Source organism: Galeopterus variegatus, unplaced genomic scaffold, assembly GCF_000696425.1.
Source record: "Galeopterus variegatus unplaced genomic scaffold, G_variegatus-3.0.2 Scaffold743, whole genome shotgun sequence".
Classification (NCBI taxonomy): Eukaryota; Metazoa; Chordata; class Mammalia; order Dermoptera; family Cynocephalidae; genus Galeopterus; species Galeopterus variegatus.
In genome coordinates this window covers 327,471-343,760 of record NW_007726854.1, presented here as the reverse complement: position 1 = coordinate 343,760, position 16,290 = coordinate 327,471, and the positions used below count along the sequence as shown (strand labels likewise).

At 35.6% G+C, this 16,290-nt stretch overlaps 1 protein-coding gene across 1 annotated transcript in view; it reads right to left on the bottom strand.

The window, feature by feature from the left end:
- Positions 1-16,290, bottom strand: part of ATP2C1 (ATPase, Ca++ transporting, type 2C, member 1) — a 138,568-nt gene that overhangs the window by 64,392 nt on the left and 57,886 nt on the right. Inside the window, exons 9-12 of the mRNA XM_008571998.1 lie at positions 9,312-9,467; positions 8,461-8,529; positions 7,351-7,426; positions 3,287-3,353 (exon numbers count right to left, since the gene is read on the bottom strand). Coding sequence (XP_008570220.1) covers positions 3,287-3,353; positions 7,351-7,426; positions 8,461-8,529; positions 9,312-9,467 — 368 coding nt within the window. The remainder of the gene's footprint in view (positions 1-3,286; positions 3,354-7,350; positions 7,427-8,460; positions 8,530-9,311; positions 9,468-16,290) is intronic.

The window sequence follows — 16,290 nt, the reverse complement described above, 5'->3', positions numbered from 1 at the left end:
CAGAATCGTAAGCCAAATAAACCTCTTTCCTTTATAAATTACCCAGTCTCAGGTATTTCTGTTATAGCAACACAAAATGGACTAATACACTGGGTCTCCAGACTTCTTTTATACTTTCTTAAATGATGATGCATACTTTGCATCATAGTGATGATTTATTATTACATCAGCCTTACAGGCAATTCCATCATTCTGCTTTCTTATTGTTTTAGTTATTTTTAGCACACCTGGAAATAACTGTTAAAATAATTACTAGGGTGATGAAATAGCAAAATGTTTCAATAATACATAAAAATGAGATTACTAAAGATCCCATAATATATCTTAGATTTATAAAAGAGTCCAATGGGCCCATACGGTAACTGCAAAATAGAATGAGTTTTATTCGATTAAGAAAATTTTAAATTTCTTGTCCTTTGGCAGACCTTGAAGAAAGAATAAAGGTCACGATATGTTAATCTTCACAAATAGTTAGAACTGCTCAAAACAAAAATCCTCAAAGACCTAAACTGGGGCTGGCTGGTTAGCTCAGCTAGTTAAGAGTTTGGTATTAGTAACACCAAAGTCAAGGGTTTGGATCCTTGTCCCTGGCAGCCACACCCACCCCCCCCCAAAAAATAAAAACTAAACTGGGTCTGACAGATAGTATGCCAATGGTTAACATCTCAAAACTCATGCCCCATTCTTAATTTGTTTTATATTTAACCCATGGCTTCTTAAATACAGATTTAAATCAAAACTTTCAAATTGCACTTTTTGCCTCTTTTAGGAAAAAAAAATTCTTCACTATATTATATATATCTTTTTAATTCTTATTCATTCTACCTATTCCTTGTAATCTATTTGATTTTTTTTGATAAATATTAACTTTTGTTTTAATATTTGAACTATTATTTCTTAGCCTTGCTACAGAGATGCAATCCAGGATTTCTTTTCCTTAGATACCAAGGTGAGTTCTACTTTTTCTTATATCCACACATCATCTTCCTATCACCCTTGTTTTGCTGGAATTCACACAAGCATAGGTAAGAAACAAATGTTTTGAGAACTTGCCTATCTGTTTGTAGTTAATTGGACTGATACTCTGGCTACGCATAATTTGCAGATTTATAATCATTCCCCTGCAACCATTTGATATCAGTGCCCCATTGTTTTCTAATGTAATACATGTTGTTGTGGTTAAAGAGTTAAAAAAAAATACTTTTCCCCTTCTCCATCTGACTAACTAGTTCTGTTCCCCCGAGTGACCTGTTAAGGGTTATATGTCAAGTATGTTGCTTGGCAACACTGATTGTGATAAAAAGATTCCCTGATGGATAAACTGTCTCTACACTGGAAAAATTGTATTTCTCTTACAGTAAGCCACAGCTTTCAGTTTCCTGAGTGTAATGACTCTCTTGTAACTAAACATGTTCCTTATGGGCACCCAGAAAGTGCTATGTTTCAAGAGACGTTGGCTGCCATGGAACACTATGCATTTTAACCCAGGGTAGCTTCCACACTCACAAGAATGTCCTCATCTCCTTGTACTTGAGTAAACTGCTGCAAAAGTTGCTATAAGGACTCTCCCAGAAGAGGGATGAAGTTGCCCAGCTGTGTTAAGGGCACAGCTAACAGATGTGGCCTATGAAAGTCATGTTGAGTAGGAATGTTTAGTAGAACATAAAAAGACCCCACGAAGGGAATTGCAATTGCTAATGAGAAGCCTGATGCGATCCTAACTATGCTTTCTTGAACTGACTTGTTTAATTTTACAATGATATATCTAGGTTGGAGTCTTTTCCATCCTGACTGGCGTCTAGTGAATTCTTTCAATCTATAAAGACTCACTTCTTGCTTTAGCTTAAGAAAATATTCATGTACCATATCTTATATAATTTCCTCTTAACTCTTTTTGAAACACATATTAGTTAGAAATGATAATTACTAAAATTATTCCTCATTGTCACTTTTATCTCATTCTGTTTCAGACTTTTTACTGTATTTTTGGGGGGACCTTTTCAACTTTACATTATCTCCCTACAATTGAACTTTGTATTTCAGCAATCAATCATAATTTTCATTGCTTTTTTTATTTTTTAGTTGACGTGTAATAACTGTACATATTTATTGGGTACAGAGTAATATTTCAATATACCATGGCATGATTAAACAAGGATGATCATAATCTTTTTTTTTCCTTTTTGTCTTTTTTTTCTTGTGACCGGTAACGGGATCGCAACCCTCAGTGTCGCGCCCGCACCGCAACCGGCAACGGGATCGCAACCCTCGGTGTTGCGCGCGCACCACGCTCAACCAGTGAGCAGACCGGTCTCCACATGGGATCCGAACCCTCGGCGGGAGCGCCACCACGCTCCCAAGCGCCGCACTCTACCAAGTGCGCCACTGGGCCGGCCCAGGATGATCATAATCTTAATGTCTTTTTATTATCTCGTCCTTTTCTATAACAATCTGCCCATCTATCATGGATGCAGTTTCTTCATAAATCTCTCAAAATAAACACTTTCTGTTTATTTTTAAATTTGTCTTCTATCTGAAGAATCTTCTTTTTCCTTTGAGATTGGTTATTCAATGTATATTGTGGTCTTTCATGCTCCTAGTTTTCAGTTTGACAATCCTTCATTATCTATTTACATATAAAAATGCAATTATGGGTTAATAATTCCAGGTATCTGGTGTGATTTTTCTCCACCACCATATATTTAGGTTTTCACTGGCTAGAAGTCTTCTCAATATATGACTTTGAACTATTTCAGTAGAAATATTACACTTTTATGGGTTCCATATAACACTGACCTCCATAATGAAATACGTAAGCCATGCCTATCTGATGGAGTTTGGATGTCCTGTCCCCTCCAAAACTCAAGCAGAAATTTGATCCCCAGTGTGGCAGTGTTGGAAACTGATTGAGTCATGGGGGCAGATCATGAATGGATTAGTACTCTCCCTGGGGAAGGGAGGATTAATGAGTGAGTTCTCACTCTATTAGTTCCCGTGCGAGCTGGTTGTTTTAAAAGACCCTGGCACCTTCTCTCTCCCTCTTGCTTCCTCTTACCATGTGATCTGCTTGTAGCTGCTGGCTGCCTGCCACCTTCCGCCATGAGTAGAAGCAGCCTAAGGCCCATGCCAGATACAACTGTCACAGAATTGTAAGCCAAATAAACCTCTGTTCTTTATAAATTACCCAGTCTCAGGTATTTCTGTTATAGCAACACAAACGGACTAATACACTATCAGAGAAGAGAGGCAAAAGAGATTTTAATTATAAACAAGTGTTAGAACTTACCTTACACTAATAGTAAACATTTCCAGGATGTCTTTTCCTAGTAACCAGCCAACCAACATGATGATACCTGGAACAGAAGAATCAAATAGCTATTTTTCCCTTTCATATAAAATCACCTAGAAAGGACAGAAGGCATCCACCTTATTTATTTCCCTTGATATAAAACGGAAAGTCTATCAGATCACAATTACAAGGTTTTACAAAAAATCCATTAAGCAGGAGAGATTAAAGATAACACGGCTTATAGTTAATGCTGTGCATGCGCATGTGCACACACATACACAGTTTTACCTTTGGTTGCTATTGCTCCCATCCATCATATTAAAGCAATAATATCTGATACTTCAAAAAAAAAATCACCAGAATTTCCATTATTCTTTCATAATTCAATATCCAGACAATACACATTAAGTTTCCACTGAATACGAAGGAACACTTAGTATTTGGCTAAAAGGGTGATGCACCTTACTTCAAACACTTAAAACTGAATTACATTTAAAAATTACTACTTTCATGGCATTTTTTTTTTAATTAACAGAAACTATACTCAGTGCTTTAACTTTTTCTCTTTAAAAGATTAGGGGGCAAAGGGTGCACCATCAGGTTTATGAGGAAAAAGAAAATACAGTATCACCAGAAATTTGATAAAATAAAGCAACTTCAAGTTTGTATTTAGATCATTTAAAACAAGTTTTTTTAAATCTTTTTGTAACTACAAAATAATGATCCAGGTAGTGATCCTCTAACATCCTATCCCAAATACTATCCTGATAAAGAAATTATGCCCAATGAATCATACAAGGGGTCAATAAACTATAATCCATAAGCCAGCCTCTTACCTGTTTTTGTAAATAAAGTTTGTTGGAACATAGCCAGCCTGTTTGTTTACATATTGTCTATGGTTACTTTCGTGTTGATGGCAAAGCGAAGTAGCTCCAACAGCGAACCTATGGACCATGAAACTAAAATATTCACTTATCATCTAGTCCCTTACAAAAACAAGTTTGCAGACCCCTCATCTAAATCTTCACCCTCATCCTATTCCATATATTACCCTGAGAAGAAAAATTATGTTCAATGTATTATACTAACACAGAAACAGACAATCATAAAAAGCTGAAATATTTATCAATAAACTTGAGATGGTTTTATAATACGGTATTAATATAAACTAGAAAAATCAAATTCACTATAAAATTTCTACAAAATAAACAGCAGTAATCAAATGAAAGGAGCAAAAGAGCTTACATACCAGTTAAACAAAAGCAACTAAATACCTTCCTACTTTCTACTTTATGTATATGATGAAAACAAATGGATAAATAGAACTAATATTTAAGGAATTATCTCCCTGAAACTGGATAGCAGAAATATTGCTTTAAAGCTGCATTACTGCCTTTGAAACACTAAGCTACTTAAAACAATGAAAATAACACGATGAGGGAATTACAGAAAACACTCCAAAATAAATGCAAGTGTTTAATGTATGATAAAGATGTAATTTTAACTCAATGAATAAGTAATAGATTATACAAGTAATGGGACTGAAAAAATTAAATTTTGATAATTAATTAAATTAAAAGTTATAACTCTACCCGAAGCCACATACTAAAATAAAATTTAAATAAAATAGCAAAATAAGGCAACAAAAATAAAAACTATAGTAAAACACTGTTTAAATAAATTTTCTTATAAACATGAAGTTGGGAAACTCACACTAAACATAACAAAACAGAAACCATAACTGCAGAGATTATCCTAAGAGAGTGTTAAAAGAATCTCAAGGAAAGGGGATGTTTCAATTTCACACATCTCCCTCCTACTAAGTTCATTCTACATCCCTCAAAGGCAATTTAAAAATTGGGAGAAAAATACCTGTAACTTAAACAACAAAAGGAATGATATCCTAGCTAAATAAAGATCTGTTATCAATCTAAGACTCAAGCCGTAAGAGAAGAAGAAATAAAAAATAGTTGGCAGGCCATAAAATAAAATAAAAAGGATCAACACATATATGACAAAGTATGCAGTTTCTCTAATAATAAACTGCGAAATAAAATGAGAAACCTTTTATTCACCTGTGAAGTTAATGACAACACTCAAAGGTGGCCAAATATTTAAAAATTACATGGATACCCTTTGACTCAATAATTTTACTTCTAAGAATTTCTCCTAAAGAATAAGAGGTTTTTACAACATAAATGAAGAGTTATAGAGTAAAACCCTCAAAAAATCTAAATAAATGTTTAAAAGAGGTCTGATTATTTATATATCTATATACACAGCGATATATACACACAGTCATGTGTCGCTCAACAATAAGAGATATGTTCTCAGAAATGCATCATTAGGTGATTTTGTTATTGTGGGAACATGATAGGGTGTACTTACGCAAACCTAGATAGAATAGCCTACTACACACCTACACTATAGAAAGGGAATTCAAAAAGTCCATGGAAAAATAGAATTAAAAGATAAAAATAAAAACTTTATTTCTCAAGATAAGCTCCATCAAGTTCAAGATACTTTTGTAAGTGATGGCACCAGCCTTTTAGTCTATCCCTAAAGAACTGAGAGTCCTGAGAGTTTAACCAGGTCAGTGCAGTCTTTTTCACATGATTAACTTAAGAAAAATGGGTGCCCATTAAAGATTTTGTAAGACTAGGAAACAGTCAGAAGGAGCCAAATCAGGACTGTAAGGTGGATGGATGCCTAATGATTTCCCATTGCAACTCTTGCAAAATTGTCCTTGTTTGATGAGAGGAATGGGCAGGAGTGCTGTCACTCCTGTGAGAGAAGGACTCTCTGGTGAAGCTTTCCCCAGGCATTTTTCTGCTAAAGCTGTGACTAACGTTCTCATAACAGTCTCACAATAAGCAGATGTTATCATTCTCTGCACTCCCAAGTGGCGCACTGTAGCAGTGCGCCTCGTATAACTTCGTATAATGTATGCTATACGAAGTTATTACGAGGATCTTGATTCCACTTATTTAAAATTTCCATCGAAAGCTCCGCTCTTGTCTGCAGCTGTTCTAGGCCTAACAGTTTTGGCACCCATTGAGTGAAAAGTTTACTCAACTTGAATTTTTCGGAATTGTGTAAGCTGAACCAATTGAGATGTCTATGGTGTCGGCTATTATTTCTGCTGTTAATCGTTGGTCCTCTTCAATTAGGGCATGGACAAGATTAATTGTTTCCTTGCAAACTGATGTGGATGTTCTGCCGCTGTGGGCTTCATCTTCGACATTGTCTCGTCACTTCTTACAACGAGTTATCCATTTATAAACTGTTGACTTCTTTGGGACATTGTCTCCATAAACTTTTTGTAAAGCATCAGTGATTTCACCATTCTTCCACCCAAGCTTCACTATAAATTTGATGTTTGTTCTTGCTTCAATGTTAGCAGAATTCATGTTGCTCTGACAGGGCTCTCTTCAAACTGACGTCTTATCCTTCTTAGTGTCTCAAACTAGATCCTGTTCACACATGTTACAATGAGTTAACATGAGTTTATTTTGGTATAAAAAAATTTTGAAAGTTATTCATAGTTTTTTCATAATATACATTTTCCATGAACTTTCTGAAGACCCCTCTTCAAAAGTATAGCCATTATAATTCTACAAGACCACCATCATATATGCAGTCAGTCATTAATGGAAATATTGTTATGCAGTACATGACTATATTAACAAAATGAAATACTATACAACCTTTCCATTTGTTTTAGGTGAGCATCTATCTAATAACAAGATATTTATGATAGAATATGTAAAACAAAAAAAGAAAACAGTCCATAAAACAATACTATCACATTTTTGTTGAAGACTAGAAGGACAAATACTAAAATGTTTTCAGAAATGCTCTCTGATTATAGGAATTACACACAGTTCTATTTTTTCTCTGTAGAAAAGCAATGATTGGGATTTAGTTTTATAATAAAAAATAGCATTAAGCTTTTTTTAAAAATCAAGAGCAAATAAATAGGACTAGTATAACTCCGCCATTCATACTCAAGAGAAAATCCAAGTAAAAATGGACTATATACATACTCACTCTTCTCTTACCTATTATACCAAAGGAGTAAAAGGAAAGCTGTTTTCCTAAGAGGTCCATGCTCTTCTGCAGAGGGGTTTTTGGTGCCTTGACAAATTGGAGAAGAGTGTCACCACAATTAGCTAAATGTATTAAGCTTCAACAGGGACCAGGTACCCTGCTAAGTGCTTGACATACCCATTCCAACTCTCCTAAAAATATTACCATCTTCACTGAGGAAAGTGACACTGCGACATTATCAATGCCCCAGGTCATACAGTAAGAAATGAAAAGAAAAAAAAAAAAAAACCCTCAATTTTAACCTGTTTATTTGAAAAGATGCATTCTTCCTATGCTCCCCTTTAAGGAAAAATCTGTTTTCCCTCCTACCAGCTTCTCAAGGACGAAAGTACCATCAACTGCTTCCTCTATTACTTTTTCCCACCCCCACTTTCTGTATCCAGAAACATGCTAGTAACCCAGGTCTTTTTGTCCTGTGGGCTCTCTGATCTGCTAACCCTCTTTTCTAGCTGTCCCTTCACTGCCAAGCTTCATGGAATGGATTTCCACACTGCATCACATACTGGAGTCTTGGCAGGTTACCTGAGAAATCTAGATGATTTTGGAGAAACATATTTGCAGAATGCAGCTTCATTTTTTTATATAAGAAACTATTTTAAATGAGAGAACTCATCTTGTAAAATCCTTAACCAAGAATATTTTCTAGGCTTTTTTTCTTGGCAATCTTTTTCCTCCCTTACTTGGAACCATGTAAAGTTGGAAATTTTGGTAGAAGACATGTTCTGAGATACAAATAAACTAATTAGTAATCCTTAAAATTAATATGATAGAAGGAATTTCAAAAAAAATAAGATCTACAAATAATTAGCTATAAACCATTTTCTACTACAAACAATAAATAAAGATCAAAATCTTTTGAAGTACTGACAATGTCAATTCAGGCTCTTCTAATTATAGGCTTTCCAATTATGTTTCTAAGCAGAGACAACTGAGTAATACTCTGAATAAAATATTGATTTCAACAGTACATATAATAACCCATCAATATTCTCCTTTCCTATTCTTACAATGGAAAATTCCAGTTCTGAAACAAATACATCATTAACACATTATATACTCACTTCTTCTGCTTGCATCATTTTAAAAACCTCTCCAAATTCAGAATTTTCTCCTGTTCCAATGACAATACCCTAAGGGGAAAAACAGGAAAATTCATCTACATTCAGATGGAATAGCCTCTGTCAACCAAAAAAAACAAAAACAAAAACAAAAAAACCTTTTGTTCCCTTTCTTCAAAGTCTTATCTATAGAGATGTCTAAAATACATATCCAAGTTTTCCTTAGCAAACTTACTTTTTCATGTTAGTATTAGTATTTTACCCCTTTTGATGCAAAACTTGGAAGCGAACAACTCATTAAACTTAATAATGACTCAATTCTGAGGCCCCATATTTTGCCTATATTAATTTTTCTGAAATACAAATCTTTCTTATATTCAACTGAGACATTTAATGTAGTTTCTCTTTCCCCTTCACTGGCTATTGAACGGTGGCTTTTACATTGGTGGAACACTACTATTCAGGAAATAAAATATTTGAAATCAATCACAAGGTGAACAACATGTATTAAGAATATTATAGCCAGTACCATATCCACTAAACTAGAGATTTATGTAACTTGTAATGAACACATCCATGAACTATTATTTCTATCTTTAAAAAGGAACAGGTACTGAGGACTATCCATTATCTGGTAAATGGCAGGACTGTGAATACATTATACTTCAGGGACACAGCTTCCCCCCAACCTCACAAATAGCTTGTTAAGGGTTAAGTTCAATTCTGTCTTTTCTTCGTCACATATTTTGAAAAAAAAAAAAAAATCCACATAAAATGACCAACAACAAAAAAAAAAATTTGAGAAAATAATTTTTAAAAGGAACTGCTTTTTTAAAAACAAGAAAAAAAATTACCTTTGCCTTGCCACATCTGACCAGTGTTCCCATGAATGCAATGTTACTTCTTGATGCGAGATCCCCATTTGTTGCAGCTGGCTGAGGAGCTGTCACTTTAGAACAAGGTGTTGTCTCTCCTGTCAAGCTAGACTCATCAATGGAAAGATCCACAGCCTTGGAGGATATAAAGCATTCCATAAATTCAAGTCTGTGCCACACTTAACATCGTTTGAGATTTAACATCTCAAGAGTTTGTAACCATCACTTCTTCCTCATATACCCCCTTTCTATTGATTGGCCATATCTTTATTATATCCATTACTGTAAGACACAAGACCAGCATTACTACAACCATATTTTAAAATAAAATGTTAACAAAATCTGAGATGTGCAAAGTAAAATAGAATGCTGTACCATGAGACTAGATTAGCCTAAAATTCAAAATACAACGAGGAAAAAGGAGACGCTAGCTGAGACTCAATCTTTATCTGGAGAAAACTAAACTTTCGTGACAAAATATTATTTCCTAATTTTGTCATACCCCTAAAGTTCTGGAAATCTGTGGCAGCTTAAAACTGACTATGACAGGGCCGGCCCGGTGGCGCACTGCTACAGTGCGCCACTTGGGAGTGCGGCGGCGCTCCTGCCGAGGGTTCGGATCCCACATACAGACCGGTTCCTGCTCACTGGCTGAGCGAGGTGCGGGCGCAACGCCGAGGGTTGCGATCCCATTGCCGGTCCCGGTCCGGTACGGGCGCGACACTGAGGGTTGCGATCCATTGCCGGACACGAAAAAAGACAAAAAAAGAAAAAAAAAACTGACTATGACAGAGATATATAAATAAAGGGTAAAAAATTACTGAGAAATTCATCATTCTGGGTTCAATTTTCATGAAATTCTTCTTGCTATATACCACAGTATTTATTCCAAATTAAGTTAGCAAGAATCAAAAATGTACATAAATATTTCCATGAAGGTAATAAATATCATAGTATCTTTCAACTTTATAACACAATTGCATTCTGAGTTCATTCCCAAGCATGTAAAAAACCATCATTTTATGTGTGGAAAACACTGCAAATGTGACCTGGCTCTGTTTCTGAAAGTATGGCCCGCAGAAGAATACTTCCCAAGGATGTGAATAGGCACTGTGTGTAATGTAATAGACAGGTGATTGACTGATAGATACATACATACACCTGGGGGGAAGGAGCAGGGAGTAACCAGGGCCAAATAAGTTTTGGAAATAATGAGTTAAAGAGTTAAACAGGTTCCCCTATTCCAGCGCTTCTCAAAACCTTCAATACACTAGTACGAATCGCCTCAACAGGAATACAGATACAGTAGGGGTTCTCAAAGTATGGTCCCAGCAGAACCAGCATCACCTCCACCACCTCAGAACTTAGAAATGCAAATCCTCTATCCCACCTCAAACACAAGGGTGGGGAAAGGAAACCTAACAGACTGTATTTACAAGTCATCCAGGTGATTCTAATGCACACTCAAGTTTGTGAATCAGTGGAATTCAGTGTTTCCCAAACTTCTTTGATCCATTTTATTCCAAAAGCTCTTACTCAAGCGTCTTTGGGAAACTAGGAACGAGTTCATGATTTTACTCATTTTACAGGCTCTTTCACTCACCCAACAAACATTTACTGACTACCTTAACTATATGCTAGGCACTAGGCTAGATCCTGGAAAGGAAACAAGGAAATAAACTCAGAGCTGTTAAATTACTGTTCAGTCTCACTGTCTTACAAACTGAGCTTTCATTCTCATTCAGGCCTCAACTCACAGTTTATACTACGTACAAAGTACTCTAAACTTTAAATCTTTTTTTTTTTTTTTTTTTTTTTTGGAGCAGGCAGCAAAAGGTAATAAATCACATTTTTTGGAGTTGGGGGAACAAATGGCAAGAAGTCAAATGGCTGATTTCATTATGAGTATAAATACCTTATCTCATATAAAATGTTTATAAAAAACTGGTTCACATATCCTTCTTCCCATCTCCATCAACAAAACTGTTTTAATTTGATCAACACCGTTCACTTGTTCACTTAAGTATTTATTAGTGCTTACAATGTGCCAGACCCTGTGCTCTATCACACACAATGGGAGAATAAGAACTTAACAAATCAAAGTTCTTACCCTTGGCTACTATTCTAATATAAAAGTCTTTATTTTGTTGTTGTTTTTTGGTGACTGGCCAGTAGGCAGATCTGAACCCTTGACCTTACAACACTGTTACAACACCATGCTCCACCAAGGAGCATGGCCAGACCCCCGAAAAGTAATTTAAAAAACAAATAAGCATCAGTATATAATTTAAGGCCAGGTAGGGGAAAAAAGCATAATAAAGATAGAGTGACATTTTAGTTAGAAAAAAAAAGAACATTCTCAAAAGCGGGTTAACCCTTCTGCAGAGCCCTGATAAACCTGAGGGCTCCAAGCCTGGGCCACAACCAAGGAGAAAGGACTCCAAGCAAAGGGAGCAGAAAGTACAAAGACCCTAAGAGCAGTAACACGTTTGGTATATTCGTGTGCTAAACACATAACTTTGCAAATATAATCAAGAGTTTACAACATTAGATCATGAAGTTTTAAAATATTCAATATAAAATTAAATTATATAACTCCAAAGACACCAAACTGTGTTAGCATTTCCCAGATCTTTAGGTACCATGGCAATGTGATACATTTTATTATCAAAAGAGGCTTAGAAAAATTATTCCTTAAAACACAGATCAACGGTCCATTAGTCTTTAAAGACTTAACATTTAATATAATCGTGTACATAAACATAAATCAGGTAAATTTGGATTCATTACCTCAACCCAACTATAGATTAAAAAGCTTCTGCCATGTTCAAAGGTGATGAAATTTTTCTTTATTAAAGAACCATATTTATTCGGATTTTCTTTCCAAATTAACCTTAGAACTGTATAACTTTTCCCACCAATACATTTATTACTAAGGTTAATAAAACTTGTAAGACAGGCCTTTCTTCAAAGATGATGCTAATACAAACAACAATCAGCTGACATTTCATTGATCACTATCTGCTAGGCACTATGTTATACATCTATGATAAATTGTCACATTTAATTCTAAAAACTCCTATGAGGCAAGTACTACTATTATTATCATCCCTGTTTTACACACACTCTGAAAGGTTAGGTAACTCACCCAACATCATACAGACAGAAAGTTATGGAGACAAAAATCACAATGTTGACAAATGCTAAAACTCCAGATTCCTCTTATTTACAGAATCAATCTGGAAATTATTTTTCCTCCCCACTTTCATAAATATCTGTTTAAAGTAGTTAATTGAGCAAAGATATGTAAGAACTTATGTGGTTTTTCTTTTTACTTACAAAAGTGAAATATATAAGGTTCTTTTTTATTTTGCAAACTCTTCTTTATTGCTTCTTACAACAATCAAACTGCATGTAATTTTCTGAGATCTTAATTAGAAAAGAAACCTACTGGGCTGGCCCGGTGGCGCACTCGGTAGAGTGTGGCACTTGGGAGCGCAGTGGCGCTCCCGCCAAGGGTTCGGATCCCACATAGAGACCGGTCCGCTCACTGGTTGAGCGCGGTGCGGGCACGACACCGAGGGTTGCGATCTCGTTGCCGGTCACGGTACGGGCGTGACACCGAGGGTTGCGATCCCGTTACCGGTCACGAAAAAAGACAAAAAGGAAAAAGAAAAGAAAAGAAACCTACTAATACTCAAAAGCAAATAAACACCAGATATATCCACAGAATTATTTCTCTGAGAGGTAAAATTCATGTTTACCCTTTGAAAATTTTTACTTTAAATGTAAATCAAACATGGATAAATATTAATATGAGTTGACTCTCTAGGGAGAAGGAATAAAAGAATAATTTGACATTTTTAAAAAGGGAAGAAAAGCATGGCTTTACTGGCTCATCAGTGGCCTAGTTCTTCAGTTTCAGCCTGAGCAGAACAATAGCCATTTAAGAGAATAAGTATTTTTGGTTAAAGAAAGTTTTTCTATAGAAAATATGCATGTCATTTTTAGCACAACAGCAATCAGCTTTGTCTAGTGGAAGAAAAAGGGGCTTAAGAACCTTATTTTTTTTTCTATGATTGTAAATTAGTAACTAAACTAAAATTATCAACCAGAATATTTTCTAACTTACAAGTTATTTTTTCACGTTATTTTTTCTTAACGGTGATTGCAAGAGTTTTCACAGGAAACAGTTTTGAGGAATTTGGAGGGAGGAGCTCATTTCTAAAAAGGGTGGTATTTAGTATATTAGACAAGCATATTATAGTTTTAAAAAGCATTATTTTAATTCATCTGAGAAGAAAGATATTAGATCATTTATCCATTGCATTCATGAGACAGGGAAAAATAGGATAAAATGAAATTAAAGAATCAGTCAGTCCCATGCCTCCTAACCAAAAGTTTAAACATTAAACTTTCAGAAGAGCTGTTAATGAATAGGGAAACTGATTAAGTTTCACTTTCGTTTTTCTTCGGATGCTGGTGGAGAGGTGAATAAACTACAACAGAGTTCAAAAATCAGAATATAAATAAGAATTAAGATGCACATGTAAGCCACAATCTGAATATTTAACATCTACACAACAAAAATGATTAGAAAAATTCACAAGACTATTATTCCCATAAAACACTAGGCTGAAAGAAAGCAAATGCCATTCACAAAGGTTTCCAAAAAGACAGAAAATGACTGATTAAAACAATTAAGGTTAATATGGAACAACTAAACAGCCTGGTGTACAGTATGCTACTAAGGCAATCACCTCTCTAGTCTCGAATTAAAAGCAAATCATTAAAAAGCAAATTAGATTCAAATGAGGAAAAGTGTAAACAAAAATACACGATACTAACTTTAAATTCATGAGCTCTAACTTACTAACTCAAAACCCAGTCAACCAAGTGTTATAAATTATAGAAAATACATAAAATTTATTTTATCCCATGGTAAATGCTTCCCTGAATTGCTAACTTTCTGACTTAAGTGCACAGATACAACTTGATCAAGTTGCCAATCAAAGGCCAGTATTCAGTAAACAAGGATTTCTAGGATATTTCACTATGACCATTAAACCAAATTTCAGAAAGTATCTACCCTTGCAATAGTCCTTTCCTATCTAGAATTGAGAATCTTTTAAAAACAAACAAACAACAATAATTCATTCTCATTGCTCCCCAGCACATATTGTCTTTGTAATAGTACTGGCTTAATAAGAAAAAATTCTTCCTCTTTAGCATTTTGAAAGTGAACAGCATTTCTCTGCTCACACTGCTTTTAAGCCACTGAACTATAAAAATCCAACAACAAAACATTAAGCAGCTCAAGCTTTTACAGAACAAACACTCCAAGTATCTCTGTGGTGATTTTCTGAGTTTTATAATGATATCTATTACAGAAATAGCTATCTTTTCCCAAATCAAACAATTTTTAGTGAATAGGAATGTATCTAAATTACACAAATATTCCATAAACCTTCTCCAACATTCTACTCAATTTCTTTCAATAGCTAATTTAATTCCCCACTTCCTAAGATGGCTGTAGACTATTCTTTTTTACTTAAGAGTTGGTGTATAAGTTGAATAATTCAGAAACTTTTAAAAGCAAAGTTTCAGTGATAAATCAAGAGGGGCAACATACTACATATCTATTTGTCAAATTTACATACCAAAAAAGTATCATACTGAAGTCAACATAAAAACTTACAACTTAGGAGTAACGTAACTAAAAATACTGGAATATGGCACCAAAAGAACTGATCCCTCCACTGAAACAATCATAAGCTGGCAAAAACTGACAGAATCAACTCTGGGATGAAAAACTTAAGGCAAGCAGAGAAGTGCTTAATGAAGAAAAAGAGAGCTAAATTTTGGTAAGAAAGCATAGTGGCATTTTTACATTACCTGCCTACTATCCCCTTCCCAGGGCAGCAGCTATGACTGTGGGACGGCAGTCTGCACTCCTGGTGCAGCTTACTGGTAATAGGCTAATATGGACCTTGTTCTTAAGATACTCTGGTTGTTTGTTTTGACCTGTCTGGCAGTTCCCTGAAGAACCAGTGCAGAGGATGTCCTTTGTTTTGCATCCCGACTCACCCCAACTACAGTGGCATTCCAGGCATCTGTCAAAAGATTGAGGACATATACTATAGGGCAAGAGAAGTATGGTTCCCCCTCTCTCTCTCATCTCTGCTGCCAAGCAGGAGAAACACCCCAAAAGTCTGGGAAGGAAGATGGGGGGAGGTGGAAGTTTCATAGCAGAAAAAGGGCATGAAAGGGCCACTGCATACAACAGGGAAGATGGTGTGAAACCTGCATGGCTAAAACCAGATACATGCTCAGAGAAGACCTTAGAAGACCCAGGGTTTTTGTGGGTTCAGCACAAACAGGAGGCAAAGGCAAAGATGTAGGCAGTCTGACTAGTGGTGAAAAAGTGCCCCAGGCTCCAAGACAAGCCGCAAAAACTAGAAGAGTGACATATCTTTTTTCTTTTTCATTCCAGGCAATTAAGGCTGACTACTGAGATAATGAAACAAAAACTTCAGTGGCCACAAAGGACAAGGAATACACTCTTTGCAAAAATAATGTTAAAAAGTTGGTAAACAAATTGGATGATTTCAGCCCTCAAAATCAAAAATAGCAAGCTATGGTAAAGAGACAAAATCTGATATCCAGAGTTACAATATTATAATATTTAAAATACCTAGTTTTCAACAAAAAACACAAAGAAATAGGAAAGTATAACCCATTCACAAAATAAACTTGACAGAAACATCCCTGAGGAAGCCCAGACACTGAAAAAAAAGAAAAAAAAAAAGAATTTAAGCCAACTGTCTTAAAATACTCATTGAGGGCCGGCCCGGTGGCGCACTGGAGAGTGCGCCGCTTGGTAGCGCGGCGGCGCTCCCGCCGAGGGTTCAGATCCCATGTGGAGACCAGTTCCCGCTCACTGGCTGAGCGTGGCACG